This window comes from Musca autumnalis, unplaced genomic scaffold, assembly GCF_047663935.1.
Source record: "Musca autumnalis isolate F117 unplaced genomic scaffold, ASM4766393v1 scaffold_2, whole genome shotgun sequence".
In the NCBI taxonomy this organism is placed as follows: domain Eukaryota; kingdom Metazoa; phylum Arthropoda; class Insecta; order Diptera; family Muscidae; genus Musca; species Musca autumnalis.
The window spans coordinates 77594441-77620945 of NW_027411755.1; the positions used below are offsets into that span (position 1 = coordinate 77594441).

The following is a 26505-nucleotide window of genomic DNA, read 5'->3' on the forward strand; positions in this document are numbered from 1 at the left end:
TCACCATCTTCATGCACACATCACCATATAGCCGCATCTACAATCACCTCATCCATAACCGACATCACATCTTACAGTTCTTCCATACCACCGCCGAATCCATAACCGGAACACCCCATCAAAAGCACACATAGCATTATTCTTCATCTACAGACAAATTATCATCATCATCTCTACAATACATATAATTTCAATAGTCAGGATGATCACAATGGACCTTAAGGTCGCCGAGTGGAGTGGCTGCCAGCACGGTAGCTGCGCATCCTAAACCTAACCGATTTATTCCAGCTTCGAACTTGATATAAAAAAAATAAATAAAAATAAATTAGACCAACAACTCAATCATAAGAACTTAAACATTTATTCAGTACATGTTTATAAAGGAAACAATAAAAAAACTAATTTTTCTTAGAGGATTAAAGGAACAACAACATACAAACATGCATTTCAATGTTTGTGGTCAGAACCCCCGCCCTTGGTATTTAACAAGTATTTGAGAAAAATTTTCAAATCATTTGGATCATTATACAACTGAAATTGTATAGGTGAATATCCAAATGATATTAAATGATGATTAATGAATGCACGCTCAGCGGCAATACTATGCAAAATACTCGTTTGTGGATTTAGACCCTCTGAAGTAGTTGGTACTTCAGCAGTTGATGAATTATCCTGATTAGAGCTCTGGTTAAATGTATTATACTGAGATCGAACTCCATCTAAACTTCGAGTTTTTGGTCTATTCACATTTTTGGAAGACATAACATTTTGACCATATTTACCCCGCCATTGCAAACGCTTTAGTCTAACCCGAGGTTGAAGTGACCGAACATTATAATTGCAAGGATTTTTTAAATCAAATATTGTGTTGAAATCACATTTGAATTTCATTGGCCGAGGTACTTCTGTGGCAATGCTACTTTCATTGGATTTTGAATTTCCATCCACATAATTGTTTTCCAATTTAAATGGTTTCGGAAATTCCTCAAAATGCTGGTCGGAAGGTTTCTTGGAATTCGCTCCTGATTTTTGTGTTGGTGTTTTTGACTTGCATGTTTTAGAATTAGTTGATTTCTTTGTTTTGCAAGGTCCAGCAATAGATTTCTTGGCTACTTTACTTCCCCCCTTTGGAGCTTCGTCGTCAATCTTTTTTGTAGGATTAACATTACGTTTACGCTGTTTTTCAGTTTTAGCTTCAAGTTTTCTCCTTTTTGGCGGTTTTTTGAAATAAACTGAATCGTTGACCGTACTTGTTTTCTAAAAAAATAAATACTTTGAAAGTCGTTTATAGTTATGGTCCAAAATATTACCTACCTTCTTTTTCTTGATTTTTTTGTTAATACTTGAATCTGAAATACTTGTATCTTCAGATGTTGCATTTTCCATATTTTCTAATAGATTATCTTGAAAGTTGGTCGTGGAAACACTTAATGCCGTAGATTCAGAGTTGTCACTGTCATACATATTTTGGCTATCATCCAAATCTACGGAAGCATCATCCTTAATATCAGCTATCGGTAATTTCTCCAACTCAATGCGAACATCTTTTACATCTTCATTCTGAAATATATAAACTCCTTTAAATAGAAAATATAATAAAGCGCTTTATATTTTACCATTGCAGAATGATTTTGGATGCTAGCCAAATGATCAGAAATAAATTTTGAATCCTGAAACATATTGAAAAAATGTCTATGCATAACTAAGTAGTTCCATATAAGATTAAACAATTCTTACTAGTTCTTCCTCTGTTTTAAGTTTTGTACGTTCGAATGAAATCCCTTGCTCCGTTACAGGAAGATTTTGTATCTCGTCTGAATGATTCGTTTCATAAGCAATATCAGAATCCTGAAATAATAATATTGGTTACGTATATATATAAACTTTACTACTCCTTATTAAATTACATACCAAATCTTTATCGGTTTTAACTTTATCAAGTCCCGTTAATAAACTTCGCTCCATAACCGAAAAAATATTTTCGGATTTTATTTCACCACAAAGTTTCAGATTCTATAACGAAAAAAGATCAACATGATGTAAAAATAAATTTGTTGTCAAATGCCAAAATGTCGAACGGAAACCAGAAATATGAATTCTTAATTTTGTTCGACATCCCGAGATAGGCCAATTATGTGATAAATTACCTTTGGTTCATCATCGGTGGTTTCTTGTTTCACATAATTTGATATGGAACCAACTGAAATACTTTGCTGGACAAATTCTATTGATTCTGATATTTCCTTCTCTTCTTTTATTTTAATATCCATTAGTGGTAATAATATTCCTTTGATATTTTGATTTTCCTCCATCTCGCCATTTTCACAATATTTGTCTTGCGAAATAGATACCACCGACGTTATTTTTAATTTAAAAGGATTATTGTTATTTAAATCGGCACTCAAACATGTTGATGACTCCATACTGCTCGCAGCATCATCTTCCGCTTTAACATCGAACATTTCTGATCCCGTACGGTTGCTATCAGATGCCTTTAAAATAATTAGAATTAAAATCAAGTAGTATCAGTCGGTTTACCGACTGCTTTATACCATCAACCTATATCAGGGAAAAGAAATAATGGCGGATTAAACCGTGAGTTAGAGACAATTCGCTTGAACTTGCGTCTAGAAACGGCATCGTTAACTTATACCTGTTGGCAAATCCAAACAGTTACAGAATTCAGACCTAAAAGTAAAACTTGGAATGTTTATACTAAGAATTCCTTATCTTGGGAACGTGGACTTCCTCAAAGCAGGTATGTAGCCAGAAATGATTGATTTTTTTATTTATTTTTTATTCAAACGGGTAACAACGCCTATAAGCAAAACAAAAGGAAAGTTATCCTAAACTAGCAAAACAAATTTTGAAATATTGTGTGAGAGATAATCGTAGAAGTACATTGATATAGTCCATATTCGAACCTGATTTACTATGTCTGATAGATGTGCAAAGTATGAATTAATTTAATAAGTGCATTCGGTTTGATAACTCCCCTTTTGTAGGGGAGGTGTCCGAAGGAGTAGCCAATCTTCGAACTTGATTTAAGTCTGGACAAAATATTATGGGTAGCCAAGTTTGGACCAAATCGGTCAGAAACACAGACAGACGTACGGAAAGGGATAAATCTACTCCAACTTATCGTAGTGCATATACCCTCGTTAGCTTCAGGCTGAGATTATAACAAGGTAAGGCCACAAGTATTAAATTTATATACAGGGCAACCATGAATAAAAAGTCCATGCGGAATTTGTTCCATTTCCCCAATTTTACAATTTTTAATTTCCAAAATTATATGCAAAAAGGGAATATTTTTGTCTATTCGGCGAGAATATTCCATAATTAAGTGATTCTAGCAGTTTTCAACCTTTTCAAATATTTATTTTTAAAAGAATTCACTTTTTAAAATTATTTTCCGTGTGAAAAATTCCGAGGGAATTATTCGTGATTACCCTGAACAATTTGGTAGCATTTCACGAAAAAGAATCGCAGTCATTGAAAATCATAAAATTTCGTACGAAATTTAGTACAATAATAATTATAAATAGCTAAAACTCTCTGTTCCAAGCTCACATTACAGCACAGGGTCGAGGATGGGAAACACTGCGGTGGTTAGATTGGCCACATTTCTGAAAACGTTATCGCGATGGAATAAAAGTTTAAACAAACATACCAAAAGTCAATACAATTGTAAATTGTTCATGAATAATCTCACCCCACCTGCGCAAAAAAGCCTTATATTGACAGACTTGAACTATTTCATGTCTCTATGTCGGAAGTTCCTTTAAAAGCATGGTGCGCACAAACAAGAAGTCAAAACCCATCTCTTTACCACCTCAACGGCTGGGATGAGGCTCTCACTGAACATGATTCCGATCACAACATGTTTAGGCGTTACCGCCGACAGCACCCCTGTCACGATCTAATCGACAGGCCTCAGGAAAGATATTCATGATCTGAAGTTAGAGGTCCAAAGGTATAAACGAGAACCTCTAAATCAACGAGCCAGCCTGATAGACGAATCTGTATGATAGACTTAAATAGCATTCATACAGATGCAGTTGCGAAGGCAGTACAAAGGTCCTGTGAGAAGGCCGTAGTCGGAGACAACAACGATAAAATTTACATTTTTGTTTAATTTTGAATATGTATATCTAATTCAAATTTTTTATTGGGGAAATGTGAAGCCTTAAAAAATGTTGGAAAATTTTGTCGGAATATGCAACCTCTGTGTCACGGCGGCACATTCAAAGGAGTAAAGCTTTGTAATATTATTGTAAGTGAATTACTTAATAATTCGAATACATAAAATAAGTTAAAAAATTACCTTTATAAATGAATTATCCTTTTGTGGGTCTGTTTTGTGTGGGAGTGTAGTCTTATCAGCTTTTAATCTAGTGATAGTGCTATCTTTATCATCTTTATCTTGCAATTCAGTTTTAATTTCTCCAATTGACAAAGTCATATTTGCTGTGTCTCCTTCTATATTTTCGTTGTCTTTAAGTTTGTATTCATCATAGTCTTGCAATTCAGTTTTAATTTTTCCAACGAACAAAGACAAATTTTCTGTGTCTCCTTCTATATTTTCATTGTCTTTAAGTTTACATGATTCCTTGATTTTTACATCTTTTGGCGATTGCGACAAAATCTCGTTTTTAACACTCATAACAACTTCTAAAGATTCCTCTTCAGTCGATACGGATTCATTCACCACACTTTCGCGATTATTGCTCATTACTTTGTTACGTTCAACGCCATCAAATTCTTCTTGCAATATATCATTTAATTCATCTATGATATTCAGAATTTGTTTATTTATTTCAGCATCGTTAATATATTTACCTTTTGATTCATCTACACAAGATGTGAGTATACCTGTTTCTAGTTTAATATTACTGTCATCCTTAGAAGGTGTCAAATGTGAAATCTGTGAAGTGGAAATTTCTTCCTTAGTTTTTTCTTCCTCCATAATATCAGATGTATCCATAAATAAATCGTTGTCCTCTTTTTCGAAGATCGTCAAATTTTCTTCTTTTTGGATAAGTGATGAGGTAAGATAATTTCCTTCCTCACTACTATGATTAGCGTCAGCTTCACCATTTATTTCATTATTTAAGTAATTGTCATTCTTCTTTTCATTTTTCAATGTTTCAGTAATTGGCAAAATGAATGGCCTTTCCAAGAGTTTAGACTTGTCGGTTATTTGACCAAATTCGGGCTCAACGTCAACATTTTCGTTTCCACCCTGAAAAAGTAATGACGAATAAGTATATTGGTGCAATTATATATTAAAATAAGACAATTATATATTAAGATAACAGAATCATAAAACGCCAGTACAAAGGAGATCATTTTTCAAAAAATAAATTAAAAAATAAAAGTAATATTTACTTTATAAGATTCTAGGATAGGAACTAAATCTGAGGTAGTAGAATATTCCACTTCGTTTGGCATAGCATCCAGTAACTTATTGCCGTCTTGTGAAACATTACTTTCATTTATTACATTTGGCATGGTTTGGATAGACGATGTTTTATCCTCTGCCTTACTCGATACCAGTTGGACGAACGTCCCTTTTGTTTGTGCAGTGTTTTTTTCAGATTTTTCGTGAACGCCATTTTGGTCATTTGAAAGCTGAAAATATTAAAGAAAATAGATGACAAAAATTAATTCAATAATTACAGCACATTTACACGTTGAAACTTTCATATGAAACATTTTGAGATTATGAGTAGGAAACATCCGTTCAAAGTTTCAAAGTGTAGCTTAAGATCAATTTGCATACGATAAAATTAGTGAACATGTACTCATTTTTGCTCGCCACTGTATATTTTAAGTCTAAAAACCTACCAACAAACCTGCAGTAGACCAACCACCGTATATTACTTCAGAATAGACCAGTCACCACTTTCAAAACCCATCTTATAAATCAGCATCCATCATCATCACATCCAACCCACCAAAACCACTCTACATCAACAAATCTGATGCTTACCAATCACCGTTTCATCTTTATTATAAACCGTCGCCTGGTGTCTATCATCATCGCAACCTCAACAACAATAAATGAATATCTCTACAATATACCAACCACCGCACATCACTGCAGTATAAACCAGTCACCACACACAACAACTTGATTATAATCTTACATCCACCATCACAACCTCAGCAACAACCTATAAACTCACATCCATCATCACAGCATCACCTACACACTCAACTTCACAACAAATCCGCAATAGTCCAGCATCTATCATTATCACATATAGCCCAACCACAACACACAGTTTCTTTAAGGATGATCACAATGGACCTCAAGGTCTCCGAGTGAAGTAGCTGCCAACAACGGTAGCTGCGCGTCCTAAAACCAAACCAAAGTCTAATAACCTAACCCTGCGTTTACAAATGCCAGTACTGGCAAGACAATAGCAAAAATACAACCCTTTTTCACAAATACTTTTAAAAATTTTTAAATATGTATAGAGAAAAGTATGAATGTATTGGTGAAAATGGTTTGTAACTTTGCTATTGTCTTGCCAATACTGTCTGTGTGTAAACGCCTAGTAACAACATAAAGTATATCGTCACCATAAATGCCGGAAGACGTATTTCCATAAAAATCATAATTCGTTTTTTGATTGAATCTAATACATTAGGCTAAAATACATGCTCTTACAAAATTTCAAGCTTCTACGTTCGAAAACAACGACCGATCTTATTCAAAAAATACTATTAGGAAAATGGATTAACATTGCAGATTTTATTGTAATGACGGATCCCAAAATCAATCGTTGGTTTCATTACTTACTCCCATTCGTGTATGATTGATAATATCCCAAATATTCGCCCTCATAAGATTAATATTCTATAAAACAGCTTTTCATTTTGTAACGTTTTTTGCTTCTCCTGTAAAATTATTTTGTTAGTTACGCCTTTGGCATTTATGGTGACGATATAATTTAAGGATTTCAACTTACAGTACGAGTACACTAGAGTTTTTTGCCGGGTTAACCCACTTCATGACGATTTATTTGACGTTTGCGCTATGGAATTGACAATTGAAACCCAAACCTAGTGGGTTAATCCGGTTAAGTGTAACCGGGGTATTATACTTACCTCGAGGGTTTTTAATTGAAGTATATTTTTGGGTGTAACATCTTCCACTAAGTAGACTTTTCCATGTGTGGATAAATCAAGAATGTTATCATCTGAATTTATGGTTTTGCCATTTTCCAATTCTCCACCGTTTTCAGTAGGTTTCTTCATTTCTATATTCATAGGTGAACCAAGCCTAATTTTAAACGATGTAGCCGAAACATCTTTTGCCAGTTGTGGATTCTTTCCATTTGCAATACTTGCTTTTGGAAAAATCTATAATAGAATTTAAATAATTTATCAAATATCACAAAAGAATATTTTTTCGAAGTGCAGTCATAATGCCAAAGTGTTATTAGACCAAAAATGCTTTTCGGTTATGGGGGTTATGGCAAGTCGCTGACAATGTTAAGTGCACAAATATGAAAATACTCTTACATGCTGTTCTTGTTTATCACCTTCTTTGGGGATTTCATACAAATCTTTTGATTTAACATATGCAACCAAAGAAACTTCTCCAGATTTAGACAGATCTAGGATACTTTCTTCATCTTTTAATTTTTCATCACTGCAGTCTTTCGGAAATACCTGTAAAAAGATATGAGAGTACTATAGCAGTTAGTTGCAGAAAAAATATTTTAATATAAAATTTAAAAGGTAGTCAATTCAACTTTTTAAATCAATCCATTTTAAACATTACTATGTTCTGATAACACTGTGCACCAAAATAAATTTTTTGCAAAATGACGGATGAAATCGATTTGATTATAAAAGTAGACCTAAAAAATACCACAACCGGACCAAGCTATATTTTCACTTGACCATAGCCGTGGGCCTTCTCACACAGTTTAACATACAATTTATGGGAGCACAAGCCATGGGTTCCCCTGTTTCTGTAATTATACCCTATACCACAATGTGGAAAAGGGTATAATAAGTTTGTTTTCCCAAAAATTCATGTAACGCCGCGAAATATTCGTCGTAGACCCCTCATGTGGTATACCAAACTTCATATCTCGACGAGATAAAGCGATTTAGCTATGTGTGTCCGTCCGTCCGTCCGTCTGTCCGTCCATTAAAAATTGTAATCAAGCTACAGGCCGCAATTATGGACCGATTGTCACGAAATTTAGTATGAAGGTCGGGGTTGTACCAGAATAGAACTGATTAGTTTTTGGCGATGATCGTGAAATATTAAAGGGATGAAATGGACCAAAAACAAAATTTTTGGTCGATTTTGTAGCCGCTCTGTAGGTCGCAATAATAGTTCGATCGCCGCGAAATTTTACACAAAAGTTAAGTTTATGATGGAGAAGGCGTGTGCAAAGCAACATGAATATCGGATAATATTTAGCGGGTTAAATGGACCAAAACTTTTGTGTGAAAATTGGTAAAATTTGTAATGTACAGGTTATATTTATCCATGGAGGAAAGATATTGCAAATCTATAGTGGTATAGGGTATCACATGGTCGGCCCTGTCCGACTATAGCCTGCTCTTACTTGTTTTAGCTTAAGTATGGACGTAATTTAGTTTATTAAGTTCGTTATTTTACGAAGTCCGATATAGACCAATCTGGATTCCTAATATAGCAAAATTAATTGGAAGTAGTCCAAGAAGACTACACCATTTTCACATGTAATTCGAATAATTTCAGTTGTAATTCGAAACACTTCACTTGTAATTTGAGAATTCCAATTGAATTTCGAATTATTTCATTTGTAATTTGAGAATTTTATTTGATATTCGAATTATTTCATTTGTAATTTGAATTATTTCATTTGTAATTCGAATTATTTTATTTGTAATTCGAATTTTTCCATTTGTAATTTGAACTGTTTTCATTTGAAATTCCAAATGAAAAACTTCGATATACAAATAGAAAAATTTAAATTACAAATAGAAAAATTCGAATTACAAATGAAATAATTCGAATAACAAACTAAAAAATTCAAATTACAAATGAAATAACACGAATATCAAATAGAATTCTCAAATTACAAATTAAATAATTCAAAATTCAAATTACAAATGGAAAAATTCGAATTACAAATGAAATAATTCGAATTACAAACTAAAAAATTCAAATTACAAATGAAATAATTCAAAATTCAATTGAAATTCTCAAATTACAAGTGAAATGTTTCGAATTTTAAATGAAATAATCAAATTACAACTGAAATACTTCGAATTACATGTGAAAATGGTGTAGTTCTTTCACGGCATAATTTGATGCGGTTCTAACGGAGTCGTGAAAAAGGCACTCCATTCCCCACATTTTACGCGCATTCGGATGCGATCCAACGAATGACGCCCATTCCTCATATTTTAACTGCATCCGGATGCAGTCCAATCAGAGTCGTGAAGTCGTGCACTCCAATTAATTGGTATATTGCTTATGTCTTGACATTTTTGAGAATCTAAGATTTTTAAACGTATTTCATTTCATTTTTATTTACTTAATAATGCAAAAGCTGAAGGCAGCCAAATAATTGATTACAGTAAGTTCTACTTTAATTCAATGGGTCATACAACATGATTTCAAGCAATTAATATTAAATGTAAACTTAACAATTTAAGACCAAGAATTTGGTTCCCCAATGTATAAAAAATCCAAACTGAGGAAAAAAATGTATATATCGTCACCATAAATGCCGGAAGACGTAACCCACAAAACAAAAACTTTACAGGAGAAGCAAAAAACGTTATAAAATTAAAAACTGTTTTATGCAATATTAATCTTACGAAGGCCAGTATATGGGATATTATCGATCATATACGAAGGCTAATAAGTAGTGGAATCACAACCGCTGAAGAGCTTAGTTTTGAGATCCTCCATTACAACAAAATCTGCAATATTATCCCATTTTCCGAAATGCCATTTCTTGAATAGGATCGTTGTTTTTGAACGTAGAAGCTTGAAAATTTGTCAGAGCATGTATTTTAGCTTTATGTATCAGATTATGTCAAATAACGAATTTCGATTTTCATGTCGGTTACGTCTTCGGGCATTTATGGTGACGATATGTATATGTTAACAGTAATAAGCATACAAAATATATAAATCAACTAAGAGAACTACTATACTTGTTGCCACCATTGTGGATAACTTATCAGACCTGATTTAAAACAAAATCTGTATATTTTTGTTTAAATACATGTACCGTGTACGAAAATGTGCGCAATAATGGAGGAAGCTGGTTCCAAATACGTGCAACTCTAATAATATACGATCGCTCAAATATCGAAGAGGTAAATCGAGGTATAATTAGCTGTGTATGTCGCGTTGAATGCGAAAAGTGAAACTTTGTAAGCAATAAATCGGGGCAATTAGTACAAATCATCTTGTAAAACGTTATCATTAAACGTTGACTAACGTAACTGTCAAACGGTACTCCCAAAAACATTATAGAGTAGCTCGTGACATGGTCACGACGCATCAATTTATAAACAAAGCGCAAAACCATGTTGTAAAGCTTCTCAATCCTCTTCAAATTCCCTTGGTTAGTGCCAGAAATAACCTCAATGCAGTAGCTAAGCCGAGACATCAACAAAGCAAAAGCAAGTCGCTTACGAACAGACAGTGGCAAATACATATTATTGCAGTATAACCTACGCAATGTGGACATAACAACAGAATGAAGATATGTGATGTGACTACTAAACGTCAGCCTATCATCAATTATGCATCCCAAACATTTCATCTTTTCTACAAATACTATATTTAAGCCATTCAAATAAATACGAATGGAAGAACTAATATTTCTCCTGGGCTTAAATAATATTGCCTTAGATTTCTGAACATTAACGAAAAGTTGTTAGAGTTAAGCCAACGATTTATAATTTCTAAGGAACAATTAACATCAGTTTCTAAATCTGTAATCAAACAATTTCTAAAGAATAAATGCATGTCGTCTGCATACAAAAATGGGAAACAATCTCGACTACTTATACAGTTAACGATATCATTGATATATAGTATAAAGAGAAGCGGGCCCAAGACGGATCCCTGCGGAACACCACTATTGATAATGCGTTGGCTTGAGAAAGAACCACTAAGGCTAACAAACTGCGAACGGTTTGAAAGATATGAATAAATCAATCTGCATGACGAGCTATCAAAGGAAAAGTTATTCTTTAGCTTTTCAATCAATAATACATGGTCAACTTTATCAAAAGCTTTAGACAAATCAAGAGCTACAAGCACACCAAAATTTCCAACGTCGATATTCTCTCTAATAGTATCCGTAAGATGAAGAAGATGCGTTACGGTACTGTGACCACGACGAAACCCAAATTGAAATTTATTTAACAACTTTTTATCTTCTATATAATCTATGATCTGATTTTTCATAAGATGCTCGGCTACTTTAGACAAAGCGGGAAGTATACTTATGGGTCGCAAATTTTCCATACATAATGAATCTTTACATTTAGGTATTAGAACCACACGGGCAATTTTCCAACATGAAGGGAAGCAAGAAGTTGTAAGAATTGAGTTGAAAAACTTTAGGAAATAAACAGACAAATAAGGAAAAATGATCTTCAGGAATTTGATCGGAATACCGTTCGAAGCTACCGCTTCCGACTTCACAGCACCAAAAGCACGAACAACATCCTCTTCAAATACGCAATTAAATGAGAATGTATGGCCTTGAGTAACACAACCAGTAAGATCAACAGGTCTCGGACCCAAGGTGGAAGGGGGTTGAACAAAAAAATCGTTTAGAGTTTCAACATCAACTGGAATCTCCTCTGGGTTGGAGTCCTCATCCATATTGCCACCTGCACGAACTCTTTTCCACATCTGGGAGCTATCTAAACCATCAAACAAATTTGTATAAAACTTCCTTCTTTCTCTCCGTAAAACTGACTTGGCCTTGTTACGGTAGGTACAAAAAATTTTCCAATTACCAGTCGTCGGGTCCCTCAAATATTCATTGTAAGCCATATCACGCAACGACCGAGACAATACAATTTCCCCGCATTTTAGCCAGGAATCTGTATTACTACTAAGTTGACGACGAATGGTGGGAACATAGGAGTATAAATTAGATATATCATTATTAAGCGCCTGAATCTGCGAGTTCACATCCAACGAAGAAAAAGTAAGATCAAGGGAAATATTTGATAGATACAAGAAAAAACCATCACAATCAATATATATCCCTAGGACGCATGAAAAAGTCCAATGAGGCAAAAATTAATGAGTGATGAGAAATTGAGGGACACTGAACTTGATGAGAAAATTTTAATAATGCAGGAGGACTCAAAAGCATAAAATCAATGACGACGATGAATGAGCAATATCAAAGTGAGTGGGAAGAGAGTTATGAACGACAGAAAGACCCAGCCTCGTCGATATATCTCTCATTTTTACTGACTTTGATACGTCAAATAAATTGAAATTAAAATCACCAACTACAATGACATTACAATACCTAGCGAAAAGGTCGGAGTGAGATTCTTCAAACGTATCAACATCGCCATGAGGCAAATAAACAACACCAAAAAGAGTTTTAACTAAACCATCTTCCAATTCAATGAAAAGAGATTCGCTAACTCCAAAGTCCAATGAACGATGAACAATCTTAAATTTTAAACATTTTGAGACAAAAATACAAACCCCACCTCCTCTAGATATTGGGCGATCATTACGTATAAGAGTGTATCCAGGTATCGATACTGCTTTGGAAGAGACATGTGTTTTCAACCAGGATTCTGATATGGCGAATAAAGTAAGGCCACTTCCAAAAATAAGGCTGCGCAAGTCATTAATTTTTAAATTACTGTTGGAAGGGCGAAAACTTTGACAGTTCAAATGACCAAAAGATATTTGGTTTTTAAACGGTCTAAGTTCATTACTTATATAAGAGCCAAGTTTTTTTTTTAATAATTTAAATCGGCGGAAAATAATGGTGATTTGTTTTCTTTCTTCCTGTTTTTAGAAAGATCTATTGAAGTTACTTATGAAATCGCAAATACTTACATTTCCATGTTGCATTTTTTCTTGTGTTTTATTATCAATCAATGTCTCTACAGTTCCTGATATATCGGAAATGGTTTCTTGGTAGTCTGATTCCTGATTTTGGCAAACATTTTCATCTGAATTGAACTAGAAATATGTAAAATAATATTTAATTGCCACAATTGACGTACTTACTTATAAGGGGCAAAGTTTGGCAAAATAGAGAGAAAAATTTAATTTGAATTCCCTTTCGCTTAAGTACAAGATTATTAGGTTCTTAATGACCTCATAAAAATATATGCAGATCGTTTTATTCGTTTTCGAGCTACAGTAGGCACCGAAAACTGCTTTAGTAAAAACAGTGTTTCATAGGCGGGCATTTGTCATCAAAAAATCCTAAATTAGCTAAACGTGTAACCTTTCAGATAAAATAAAAATTTTTCAAAAATTTTTGTTATTTTATTCGAGTAGCTACGGCATAAGGAATAAAATCTTGGTTGTACCAATGATTTTTGATAATTCTATATTAATTCTTATCTATTTTATATTCTGATAATATATGAACATATGAGTAGTTATGATGTAAATGAGACAACTTATTTTTTATGTATAGTTTGTAAGAACAATAATGTTTAATATTTTAATTATAGAGTAGCTATGAAGTAAGGTGGATTCTTTGTAATTATATTTGAATTGGCCATTGAATTAATCATATGGCTTCGATTGCAAAGCGATGAAATAAATAAAAATATTTCCTGTAAAAAATCACGAAAAATGTTTTGAACGATTTTCGAATAAAAAATTTTTAACAAAAATTTTCCCCACATTCTTTTCAGTTGCCAAAGTCACTATATACCTAAAAAGGATTTCAATGAACCTTATCTTGCCTATTTACGTTACTTCTCGATGAAAACTTTAAAGTCGCCGATACAAGTGTCTCATATTTTTAGCCCTGTTTTCATAATCTGATTAGTTTTCCTTTCAGTTTTTTGTGTCGACGTGTTATTAATGAAGGTCTCCTGAGTTTTAATCTACAATAATTTAGTATATTTTTGATGTCTGATCGTTTTTGAGAATATACGATTTTTTAAACGCATTTTCACATTTTTATACCCTCAGCCTTTAGGCTAAAGAGGGTATTTACACTTTGATACGACCAAAAATGTGCCTCATGGAAATAATGGTTTTAGAACCCAAGTATGTTTGTACGATATCCGTTTAAGACAATTTTGAGTAGATCTAGCAATGTCCGTCCATCTGTCTGTCTGGCAGGCTGGTGCGCACGATAACTCTCGAACGGATTAATCGATTCGGTTCAAATTTTGGGTATCGAAATATTTTGTCCAGATTCGATTTATGTTCGAAGATATGCCATATAGGTCCACTCCTTCAGGTACCTCCCCCACAAATGTTCAAAAATTGTCGCAAAACTTGTGCGCACGATAACTCTTGTAGGGAATAACCGATTTGGTCCATACTTTGCACATCGTGTAATTTCTACCAAACTTAGATGAGGTTCCAATATGGACCTCCTTCGGGTACCTCCCACACAAAATTTCGGAAAAGTTCGGTTTAGGACCTGGTCTCGAATCGCTTTGATTTTTGTTTACGCAAGTTGTATTCGCTGTCCTCTATACGACGCTGTAAGTTTCATTAGGGGCAAGACCATACTTCCTGAGAAAATAGCCTGAATGTTACAAAAAACCCTATGACACCGTGTGTAGTGGTTGGAGCGCAAGATAACTCTCGAACGGATCTGCCGATTCGGTCCAAAATTTGGCTTTCGTAATATTTTGTCCAAACTTAGTTCAAGTTCAAAGATGGATTATATCGGTCCAATCCTTCCGGTACCTCCCCCACAAAAGTTCGAAAATGTTCGGAAAAATTTTGCGTACGATAACTCTTGAAGGGAGTAAATGATTTGGTCCATACTTTGCACATTATGAAATTTCTACCAGACTTAGATGGGGTTCCAATATGGACTCAATCGGTAAACTCCTTCGAGTACCTCCCACACAAAATGACGGAAAAGTTCAGTTTAGAACCAGCTCTCGAATCGCCTTGGTTTTTGTTGTAACATCTTGTATTCACTGTCCCCTATACGATGGTGAAAGTTGTTTCAGGGGCAAGTCCACACTTCTTGAGAAAACAGCCCGAAGGGTGTAAAAACCCCCTATGGCACCCCCATGGTCTATGTCGGTCCATTCCTTTGAGTAACTTTTCCGCAAAATTTTTTAACTTTAATCCTAATCAACATTTTTGTCGGTTCATTCGCCCAAAATTTTGAAACCCCCTAAATACAAAGTTTTTTTGTGAAACAAGTGTTTCAATTTGCACAGGCTGAGGGTATATCTCTGTCGGCAAATCCGACTGATACTTTTTTACTTGCTTTTTTTTTTTGAAAAATAATTTTAATCTGCGGAAAATAATGTTGTAGGGCATTGCCGACCGTTTTTTCTTACTTATTTTTAGAAAGATCTATTGAAGTTATTTATGAAATCGAAAATACTCACACTTCCATGTTGTATTTTTTCTTGTGTTTCATTCTCAATCGATGTGCCTCCAAGTCCGGATAAATCTGAAATGGTTTCATTTAAGTCTGTTTCCTTACTCTGGCAAACATTGTCATCAGAATGGACCTAGAAAAATGTAATATTAAATTTAATTGTCACGATTGACGTACATATACTATCAATAGGATTCAATTTAGAGATAATTTGCAAAATAGAGAGAAAAAGATATCAAGAAATGTTAAAACTGGGTTTTTGCTACGGAATTAATTAATTTTTTACAACTAAATTGGTGCAAGCAACAGTTGGTGTATATTTTAAATACAGCTGAAGACAGAAATGCAGTAAGAGAACACGCATTCGTGCGAGAAAGTGAATCGAGAAAATAGTTTTTGTTAAATGTGTACTAAAAGAAAAGCTAAAGATATCCGTAATATTCAGCATAAAGACAATGAAAAAGTTATGAAGTGTAAAGGTAAAGGTAAAGAAGTTGTGAATATTTTCGGGCAAGTATTACTTCTCTACAAGTGGTGTTCGACAAGCCTTTTGGGCTAGACGATAAGTCCCATATTATTGAACTAAACACAGAATTAGACTACACTCTTTGATATGATACGAGCATCTTCTTCCAGGTTAACTCCAAAATACTGTTTTAACAAAACGGGGCTTGATTTAGACAGCATGTGTTTTTCCAGTTTCTGTTTTTAATACTACAATTTATATAGTATATCTCTCAATTTAGGGACAAACTTTTTCTATTGCATGCATTATTTACCTAAAAGAAAAATCATAAAAACCAAGTTTACCTCTGGTGTGGACATTTTCTTGACATTGGTGTTATTACGCTGCTCGGTTGATTTGACATTGTCATATAAATGTTGCAAAACTTGGTCGACTGACATTTCAGGAATTGTTTGGATATGCTTATTTTCCTGAGATATATCAATTGAAACGGCGTTATGTTCCTTAGTAGAGTTGGAACTAAAAGATATCTTGGAATGATTCATAATATCTCTATTTTGTGTAGTAATTGTTTTAGGTTGGTCTAACTGTACCAAGTCGATAACATTAGTTTGATGAGTTGTAGATTGCAAGTGTGCACCTAGTACATTTCTTTCTTCCTTTTGTTTCTAGGAATTTCGGAACTTATTTCAACCTTATCTTCACTGTTGTTTAAAGATGTATCATTTTTAGAAATTGTTTCAACCTCATCATCACCGCCCACACAAATACGGCCAATTAAAGATGGAACTTCTTTATTTTCATTTATATTCGTAAGATCGATCAATTTAATACCATCATCAATATGTATGTGATCATATTGATCAAGTGGCTTCCTGGGTGAATCCATTATTAAAAGTTCATCAGATACGAATATCTTATCTTCAACTTCGGTTTCAATCTCTCTCAAATTACAATTTGAGTCGGCTAGTGGACTCATACATGTAGATCCACCACTTGCTTTCATTTTGTCTGCTGAGATTTTTCCAGATTTGGATTTTAATTGTTGTACCTAATAATTATGTTAATTGTTTGAAAATGGTATTTTGTTGCTTCTTAAAATAATCAATGTGTTTGGTTTTGTATCGTTTGCCTTATTCATTTTGATGCTTTTGTTATCGTTTGGCTATAGGCTTTTTATAAATAAAAATCGATGTTGTGATTTTTAATGATTTCTTTTATTTCCAATATTTCGATTGGAATCTCCAATCATCATCAGGGAACTACAAATGTATACATATATCAGCAAAGAGTTTTACAAAAAATACCAATTGCAAACTTACTTAAAGAGAGTTAACGTTGTGTAATTGTCAGCGAACTTACTTTAACTAATGTTTGTTAGATTTGTATTTGTTAACTATGTGTCTGTAAATATGAGCACAGTTGTCAGTATCAGTTTTGTAGTTAAGTCTTATATTGGTAGGAGTGTTAATTATGTGTAGCATCTCAAGAGTGAATCGTTTTTGGTAGTTGTTCTCTTGCGTGAGAACTTTGACATCATTAAAATCAGGGGTATGCCCCGTCAATGTACAATGAGCAGCCAATGCCGTCTTTTGCTCTATAGGTTTATTCTGTGCTTTATGGTCAGATTTATGTGCGGATATCCTTGTCTTTAATTTCGTTTTAGTAGTGCCAACATATACCTTCTGGCATATGTTGGACTTGTCACCCTTGCAATTTATACGGTATACTAGGTTAGACTTTTCCTCGTCATTTACTTTATTTTTCAATTTGCTAAACACATTGTTCAGTGTGTTGGTAGATTTAAATGCCAGCTCGTATTTGGTATGGTCATATATATTTGCATCTTTTAGCCTTTCTGAAAAACCCCGTATGTACGTCATAGGTTTATATATTTTCTCGCCGGTTTCTCGTGGTTTCTCTGTGTTTTCATTGGTTGCGCGTCTTATAAGACAGTCAATAATAAATAATGGAAAATCGTTTTTATGTAGAGTTTCCCTAATTTTATGTAGATTTTGTCTATGAAATTCTGTATCGCTAATGTCTAATACTCTTTTTATGAAATTGGTTGCTGTGTTGACTATAGTTCTTCTTGGGTGTTTCGAAGTGTAGTTAATCAGTCTCCCTGACGCCGTAGGTTTCTGGTACCAGTCAAGTTTAAGTTGGGTTTCATTTCTAATAACTATTGTATCCAGATATGGTAGTTTGTTGTCTCGTTCCATCTCCATGGTAAATTGTATATGTGGGTTGAAAGAGTTAAGAATGTCCATATTTTCCATGATTTCATCTTTCTTCATTATCGTAAAAATATCATCGACGTACTTCGTCAATATCTTAGGTTTTGTGCGCATTTTCTTGATTGATGAGTCCAGTAACAGTTCCATTATAATATCGGCTACAACGGGGGAGGCGGGAGAACCCATTGGCATGCCTTTATTTTGTTTGTAAAACTTATCGTCATAAATGAAATATCTTGTATCCTTAATACACAGTGTCAAAATATTCATAAATAGTTCCTTAGGAATCGTCGTATGTGTTTTTATTGTATCCCACTTATCTTCTATGGTGTTTAATGCTAGATTTACAGGGATGCTGGGAAAAAGCGATACCACGTCAAATGAAATAAGGATTTCGTCAGGAAGTATTTGTATGCTATCGATTCTGGTCTTGAAGTCTTTCGCGTCCTTTACGTTGTAGATCGAGTTCGCTGTCAAATGCTTTAATATATCTACCACATACCTACAGAGAGCATTAGCAGGGGAGTTGATTGTGGAACAAATTGGCCTTAGAGGGTTACCATCCTTGTGTATTTTAGGTAAGCCATAGAGTCTAGGTGCCGTAGACGTTTTATTCAAAAGTTTGTATTTTTCTGCATCGTTGATAATGTTTAGTTTATAAAGTTTTTCCACAATCAAATTGTTCTTATTTTGAAGAATGTTTGTTGGGTCCCTTTTTAGCCGTCTATAAATGCATATATCTCCTACGATTGTTGCCATTTTTAATTGGTAGTCTTTTTTGTTCATAGCCACAGTTTTACCCCCCTTGTCGGCATTAACAATAATTATGTCAGTATTTTGTTTTAAGAAGGTTCTGCATCGACCCACTGTGTTAAGTATTTGTTTGTCTCTCGCGGGCAGTGTTGTTGTTGTTTTCTTCTTCATGTGTTCGTCTATGAGTGTTACTAAACATTATCAACGATGCAGAAAAATACAAACTTTTGAATAAAACGTCTACGGCACCTAGACTCTATGGCTTACCTAAAATACACATGGATGGTAACCCTATAAGGCCAATTTGTTCCACAATCAACTCCCCTGCTAATGCTCTCTGTAGGTATGTGGTAGATATATTAAAGCATTTGACAGCGAACTCGATCTACAACGTAAAGGACGCGAAAGACTTCAAGACCAGAATCGATAGCATACAAATACTTCCTGACGAAATCCTTATTTCATTTGACGTGGTATCGCTTTTTCCCAGCATCCCTGTAAATCTAGCATTAAACACCATAGAAGATAAGTGGGATACAATAAAAACACATACGACGATTCCTAAGGAACTATTTATGAATATTTTGACACTGTGTATTAAGGATACAAGATATTTCATTTATGACGATAAGTTTTACAAACAAAATAAAGGCATGCCAATGGGTTCTCCCGCCTCCCCCGTTGTAGCCGATATTATAATGGAACTGTTACTGGACTCATCAATCAAGAAAATGCGCACAAAACCTAAGATATTGACGAAGTACGTCGATGATATTTTTACGATAATGAAGAAAGATGAAATCATGGAAAATATGGACATTCTTAACTCTTTCAACCCACATATACAATTTACCATGGAGATGGAACGAGACAACAAACTACCATATCTGGATACAATAGTTATTAGAAATGAAACCCAACTTAAACTTGACTGGTACCAGAAACCTACGGCGTCAGGGAGACTGATTAACTACACTTCGAAACACCCAAGAAGAACTATAGTCAACACAGCAACCAATTTCATAAAAAGAGTATTAGACATTAGCGATACAGAATTTCATAGACAAAATCTACATAAAATTAGGGAAACTCTACATAAAAACGATTTTCCATTATTTATTATTGACTGTCTTATAAGACGCGCAACCAATGAAAACACAGAGAAACCACGAGAAACCGGCGAGAAAATATATAAACCTATGACGTACATACGGGGTTTTTCAGAAAGGCTAAAAGATGCAAATATATATGACCATACCAAATACGAGCTGGCATTTAAATCTACCAACACACTGAACAATGTGTTTAGCAAATTGAAAAATAAAGTAAATGACGAGGAAAAGTCTAACCTAGTATACCGTATAAATTGCAAGGGTGACAAGTCCAACATATGCCAGAAGGTATATGTTGGCACTACTAAAACGAAATTAAAGACAAGGATATCCGCACATAAATCTGACCATAAAGCACAGAATAAACCTATAGAGCAAAAGACGGCATTGGCTGCTCATTGTACATTGACGGGGCATACCCCTGATTTTAATGATGTCAAAGTTCTCACGCAAGAGAACAACTACCACAAACGATTCACTCTTGAGATGCTACACATAATTAACACTCCTACCAATATAAGACTTAACTACAAAACTGATACTGACAACTGTGCTCATATTTACAGACACATAGTTAACAAATACAAATCTAACAAACATTAGTTAAAGTAAGTTCGCTGACAATTACACAACGTTAACTCTCTTTAAGTAAGTTTGCAATTGGTATTTTTTGTAAAACTCTTTGCTGATATATGTATACATTTGTAGTTCCCTGATGATGATTGGAGATTCCAATCGAAATATTGGAAATAAAAGAAATCATTAAAAATCACAACATCGATTTTTATTTATAAAAAGCCTATAGCCAAACGATAACAAAAGCATCAATAATCAATGTTTTAAATTCATTTTGGCAGTTTTATTATTGCTTATTATTTTTAATGTAATTCACATGTGTATTACAACAAAACTTCCAATGTGATTCTGGGAAATACACGCAAAACAGGGTGAACAGCAAATCATCAAAATAATTGCCTTCTCTCTGCAGTCCGGATACGCATAACAGTTATAGATTTTGCATATACAGGAATAAATTCTCTTTAATCCTACAATTCATATAAAATATCTCCCCCCCCCAATTTTTTCTCTATTTCATGCATTATTATCTAAATGAATAATCATACAAACCAATCATACCTCCTCTGATGTGGTAATTTTCTTGTAATTATGCTCTGTTGAAGTAATATTGTAATTATGCTCTGTCGAATTGATATTGTCATATAAATGATGTAAAATTTGATCAACTGACATTTCAGGAATTGTTTGTATATCCTTGTTTTCCTGAGAAATATCTGTTGAATCGGCATCATGTTCATTATTGGAGTTGGAACTTGAAGATGTCTTGGTATTATTCATAATATCTTTATTTTGTGCAGTAGTTGATTTAATTGTTTTGCTCATCATCGTGTTACTGTTACCATTGTTGGTTTCATCTTTTTCTATATTTTCCAGGTCGATTATAGTTAAATCATCATCTATTTGTATATTGCTGTTAACATCATTGTGGTCCTCTGTTTCTACTAAAAGCTCAGAATGGCTTTTTCCATTTTGTTTTGTTGGAATTTCGGAAATGATTTCAACCTCATCATCAGAGTCATTCAAAGTCGAATCAGAACTTATTTCAATCTCATCATCACTATCCAAACAAATACCGTCATTAGTAGCTGAATGCTCTTTATTTTCTTCAGTACTCGTAAGGTCGATTAATTTAATACCATCATCAATATGTATGTCAAGTGGTTCCTTGCGTGGATTTATCGGTAAGAGTTCATCAGATACGTATATCTTAACTTCATCGTCGGTTTCAATCTCTCTCAAATTATGAATTGATTCGGCGAGTATTTGCGTAGATGTAGATCCCCTTGATTTTATTTTGGATGCTGATGTTTTTCGAGATTTGGATTTCCATTTTTGTACCTAATAATTTAAATTAGTTTAATAATAGTATTCAAAATGAACTATGTTTTGAACTATGTATGAGATGTATGCTATCTTTTATTTGCGAAGTTATTCACACACATCTCATCAAAACAACAGACCATTTAATTATGTAGTTATATATGATGCTTCTCTGCAATCCAGATTCGCATAACAATGGGTAGAAGTTATAGATCTTGCATATATGTCCACAAAAGTTTTTAAGTATATTTGGGGAATTCTCATTTGAATAAATTAATTCATCAATCATTATTCTGGAGCTCGCGTTAATATAAAATTTAAAAAGATAGTATAGAAAGCCTTCAAGGTCAATTGTACATTAAACCAGTAAGGAAAGGATCAAAGTCGGGCGGGGCCGACTATATGATACCCTACACCACTGTGAATATGTAAAATATAAATCGGAGCTATATCCAGATCTAAACCGATTTTGATATAATTTGGCACATTTATTTCCAGACCGAATTTATTTCTAGACTGAATTCAGTCACACATTCCAAATTTCATCGAAATCGGAAATATATAGCGTGTTTGGTACAGAAAATACGTGAAATCGGCCGAAAATATATATGGGAGCTATATCCAAATCTGAACCGATTTCTATATAATTTGGCACACTTTTTTCTATACCAAATTCAGTCAAACATTCCAAATTTCATTAAAATCGGAAGTATATAGCGTGATTGGTACATCGCATACGTGAAATCGGGCGAACATATATATGGGAGCTATATCCAAATCTGAACCGATTTCGATATAATTTGGCACATTTATTTTTAGACAAAATTCAGTCACACATTCCAAATTTCATCGAAATCGGACATATATAGCGTGTGTGTTACAGAAAATACGTGAAATCGGCCGAAAATATATATGGGAGCTATATCCAAATCTGAACCGATTTCGATATAATTTGGCACATTTATTTGTAGACAAAATTCAGTCACACATTCCAAATTTCATCGAAATCGGAAATATATATCGTGTTTGGAGCTGCAAATACGCGAAATCGGCCGAAAATATATATGGGTGCTATATCCAAATCTGAACCGATTTCGATATAATTTGGCACATTTATTTCTAGACTGAATTCAGTCACACATTCCAAATTTCATCGAAATCGGACATATATAGCGTGTGTGTTACAGAAAATACGTGAAATCGGCCGAAAATATATATGGGGGCTATACCAAAACTTGGACCGATATAGCCCATCTTCGAACTTGATCTTCCGACGGCTAAAAAAATGGTATTCCCCAATTTTCAGCGAAATCGGTCAACAAATGCGACCTGTATGTTGCGAACGGACGGACGGACGGACGGACGGACATGCATAAATCGACTCAGAAAGTGATTCTATGTATATCCCTAGAAGGAACTATGGGTCTATCTCGCTTCCTTTTGTATGTTACATACAAATGCACTAACACATAATACCCCTTACCACATAGTGGTGTAGGGTATAAAAATGAAAGCAACGCAACTGAGATTATGCTAAGTTACTCCGAAGCCGGTTGCAAGAAAATTATTTCACAGTACATCTCTGCAACGAGCGACATATATTTTGCTGTGATCTCTTATAAGATATAATGTCAACGAAATTCCTACTTCAAGAACAGGAGGAACACTTATCAATGACCCCTAATGAGCTGACGACCGAGGGGACCTACTCTGGTTCGAATAAGGATACATCATCGCCCAAGGTGGATAAATTACGGTCAGTGTTTTGATTTGCTTCCAGCACAGCACTGAAAACACCAAAAATATGCTGTTGCTATGCTGCGCTAGTTTTTTATTTCAGTAGCATATGATATTGATGTGCTGTGCTACAAACATTGAAATAGCACAGCACATAATATATGCTACGGCTTTGAAATCTTCACAGCGCATAGCATAACATAGTCATCAAAATCAAAAACGAATGCTATTGCTATGCTCTGCTGTTTTCAAAAACAAAAACTCCTAACACATCAACACCTAATTAATAAGAATATGGATAATAAATGTCCCAAATGTGGAGCTGTTGTAGACGTCAAACATATATTTCAATCTTGCAGCATCCTATCTCAACAACAACGCACTCTTCTGCAAAGCAGAGGATTTGATCTAATCAAAACTATTAATAATCAAAATATAAATTCAATATTTATGTACATAAAACAAAACAATATTATCTAAAAAAAATCATAATGTAAAAAAATAAATTTTGAACAAGCATGAGCTGATGGCCTTTGTAGCTAATGCTCTTGTACTCCTTTTTGTAATTATCCTTATATTAACTATAAGTATAATTCTAAATAAATAAATAAAAACAAAAACTGTTGCTATGAACATAAAAGTAGCATAGCACATGGCCTATGCTGTGCTAGTGAAATCTGCGCAGCACATAGCATAGCCATCCAAACCAAAAACGAATGCTATTGCTATGCTGTGAGATCAATAGTGGAGACCAATATCATTGCATCTTCTTCGAAACCTTGTACGTCTGCGAAAAGATAATGCGAAGCTTAGTTTATCCCAGATAATCTCCGGTTAGCAATCATCGACAAGGCTGATCATCTCTAAATTCATGTAATTGGCTACTGTAGGCTATGTGAAGATGCAGAAGAGATAGAGACTGCCAAACATCTACTATGTAGGTGCCACTTGTTGAAAACAAGACTACTAGGTAGATATGAGATAAATATTCTGACATAGATCCCATTATCATTTTTAATTTTGCCAAACACCTATAATGGCTCGGCAAATGTACATAACATCTAAATTGTCCTTCTATTTCTAGCACAACCATCGATCAACAACACGGCAATACTCTGGAAATCCTTCTTCATATTTAATCCAACAAGCAAAAAACACAAAGTTCTCTCATTATCATAACCTCATCATCAATTCATCAAGCAATAACTCTTGGAACTTCTTTCCTTTAGCTACACTATCGGATTTTTTTTTTTAATTTTTTTCTATGTAGCAGGCCTTCGACTGGGGTTTTGAGACTTTCTCCTATGGACAGGAGCAAATCTAGGGCACGAGAACAAAATATCTTTTAAATTGAAAAAAATCTCTAAGTAACCGGCCTTTAAGAAGGGAATTTTCGGAAATTAACATGGCCATATCTCGGGAACTATACATTTCCCAGGAGAATATAATATATCGTTGAAATCAGTACAAAAAGTTCTGTGGGAAAGGTGGCTAAGGAAGATTTTTTCGCGGAGCCGGAGTTGAAATCTGTCCATAGGCGAAGACATGCCAGCGATTGCGTAATCGGTACTGAGCTTTGAGAGCTGTACAATGTCATAGCACAAGTGGTGGTGATGAGCTGAGACTATTGAAATTACAGTTTTACTCTTAAAATTTTGACTATTATTTACTTACCGATTTTAGAGCCGTTTGTCTGATAAAGGGAGAGCATTTTTTATTGATCTTTTGAGGCGTTTTGCCACTGCTATTTGCCTGTTTATTTCCGCATTTCGAAGTCGTATCAGTATGTAGTGCACTTCCACAATCATTATTGATTTCCATTGTTTTCTGACTAGTACACATATCATCACCACCAACTTTCACATCATGATTCATAGTTTCTAAGATTGAAGGTGGTTGCTTGTCCACTTCTTTACACCCATTATCCTGTGAGGTATGCAATATTTTGTCTGAATTGATATTTCCCAGACTAGTTGGTTCCCTTACTTCAATAGCGTCCACTTCTATACAAGGAATCTCACTTTGCACACATAGGCTATTGGGGTTTTTCAATTGTTGTTCCTCCAAAATAATGCCTTCATCCAAAAGTTCGCGTTTGATTTCGATGTCCACGATTCCTCCTTGCGATGATGACGCTTCAAATATGCGTATGGTATCTGGCGAATTATTAGATTCCATGCTTTTGTTTGTTCCATCCATTATAATGGATTACGCTTCTTTTATTTGGTTAATAGTTCTTATCCTAAATGCTCTTTAATTAAAAGAATGTCACGGATTAATAGTAACGTTACAAAATTTATTAATAAAATAAAATGAAAAATACCAACCAAATCGACGCGTTGAGAACTCACAATAACGGTTTTGGTTTTGTCTCTTGCTCTTCTCTTTCAATAATTGTGATATGGCAGCTATGGCATCCTCGCAGTGGAACGAAAACAATGATAAACACTCGCAATCAAAACAAAAATGAAGCAAAGATGTCAATATTACAAGATAGGAAAAGTCAATTGTTAAAAATTAACTGTAGAGGGAGTTAACCTCTGTTGCTACGATGTCATAGCAACATTCTGTTAAACGAAAACTGTTAGTCATTGGAATATTGACAAGAAAAATATTAAAACTCAAGTTTGACGGCATTCGCTTTTGATTTTTTCATTGAATGAACAATAAAAAAAGAAAAGAAATAAATTTCAGCCACAAAACACGACGATAATGTTTTCTGCCGCGAG

General features: G+C 34.2%; 1 protein-coding gene across 3 annotated transcripts; it reads right to left on the reverse strand.

Annotated features, from left to right (window-relative positions):
- Positions 1 to 338: 338 nt before the first annotated feature.
- On the reverse strand, positions 339 to 26218 carry LOC141394134 (uncharacterized). Of its 3 annotated transcripts, XM_073968055.1 has the most exons (16): positions 26104 to 26130; positions 25451 to 26027; positions 21278 to 22057; positions 15580 to 15705; positions 13088 to 13213; positions 7537 to 7686; positions 7120 to 7374; positions 5392 to 5634; positions 4843 to 5245; positions 4328 to 4791; positions 2148 to 2492; positions 1912 to 2013; positions 1738 to 1848; positions 1617 to 1670; positions 1315 to 1560; positions 339 to 1257 (listed from the first exon to the last, which is right to left on the reverse strand). In XM_073968055.1, the coding sequence occupies exons 2-16, from the start codon at positions 25973 to 25975 to the stop codon at positions 448 to 450; spliced, it is 4740 nt and encodes a 1579-aa protein (XP_073824156.1). In that variant the 5' UTR covers positions 25976 to 26027; positions 26104 to 26130; the 3' UTR covers positions 339 to 447. The 3 variants fall into 3 exon arrangements, with proteins under 3 accessions (XP_073824156.1, XP_073824158.1, XP_073824157.1); XM_073968057.1 differs by lacking the exons at positions 13088 to 13213; positions 21278 to 22057 and having other exon boundaries at positions 26104 to 26218; XM_073968056.1 differs by lacking the exons at positions 13088 to 13213; positions 26104 to 26130 and having other exon boundaries at positions 25451 to 26090.
- Positions 26219 to 26505: the final 287 nt, after the last annotated feature.

Bases quoted from the DNA above. Each gene is read 5' to 3' on its own strand.
- LOC141394134 (XM_073968055.1), bottom strand. From the start codon at position 25,975: ATGGATGGAACAAACAAAAGCATGGAATCTAATAATTCGCCAGATACC. The intron at 4,792-4,842 runs GTAAATATATTA...TGAATATCATAG, and splicing joins TTGTGTAGATGAATCAAAAG to ATGAATTAAATGATATATTG. The intron at 1,849-1,911 runs GTATGTAATTTA...TTATTATTTCAG, and splicing joins TTAAAACCGATAAAGATTTG to GATTCTGATATTGCTTATGA.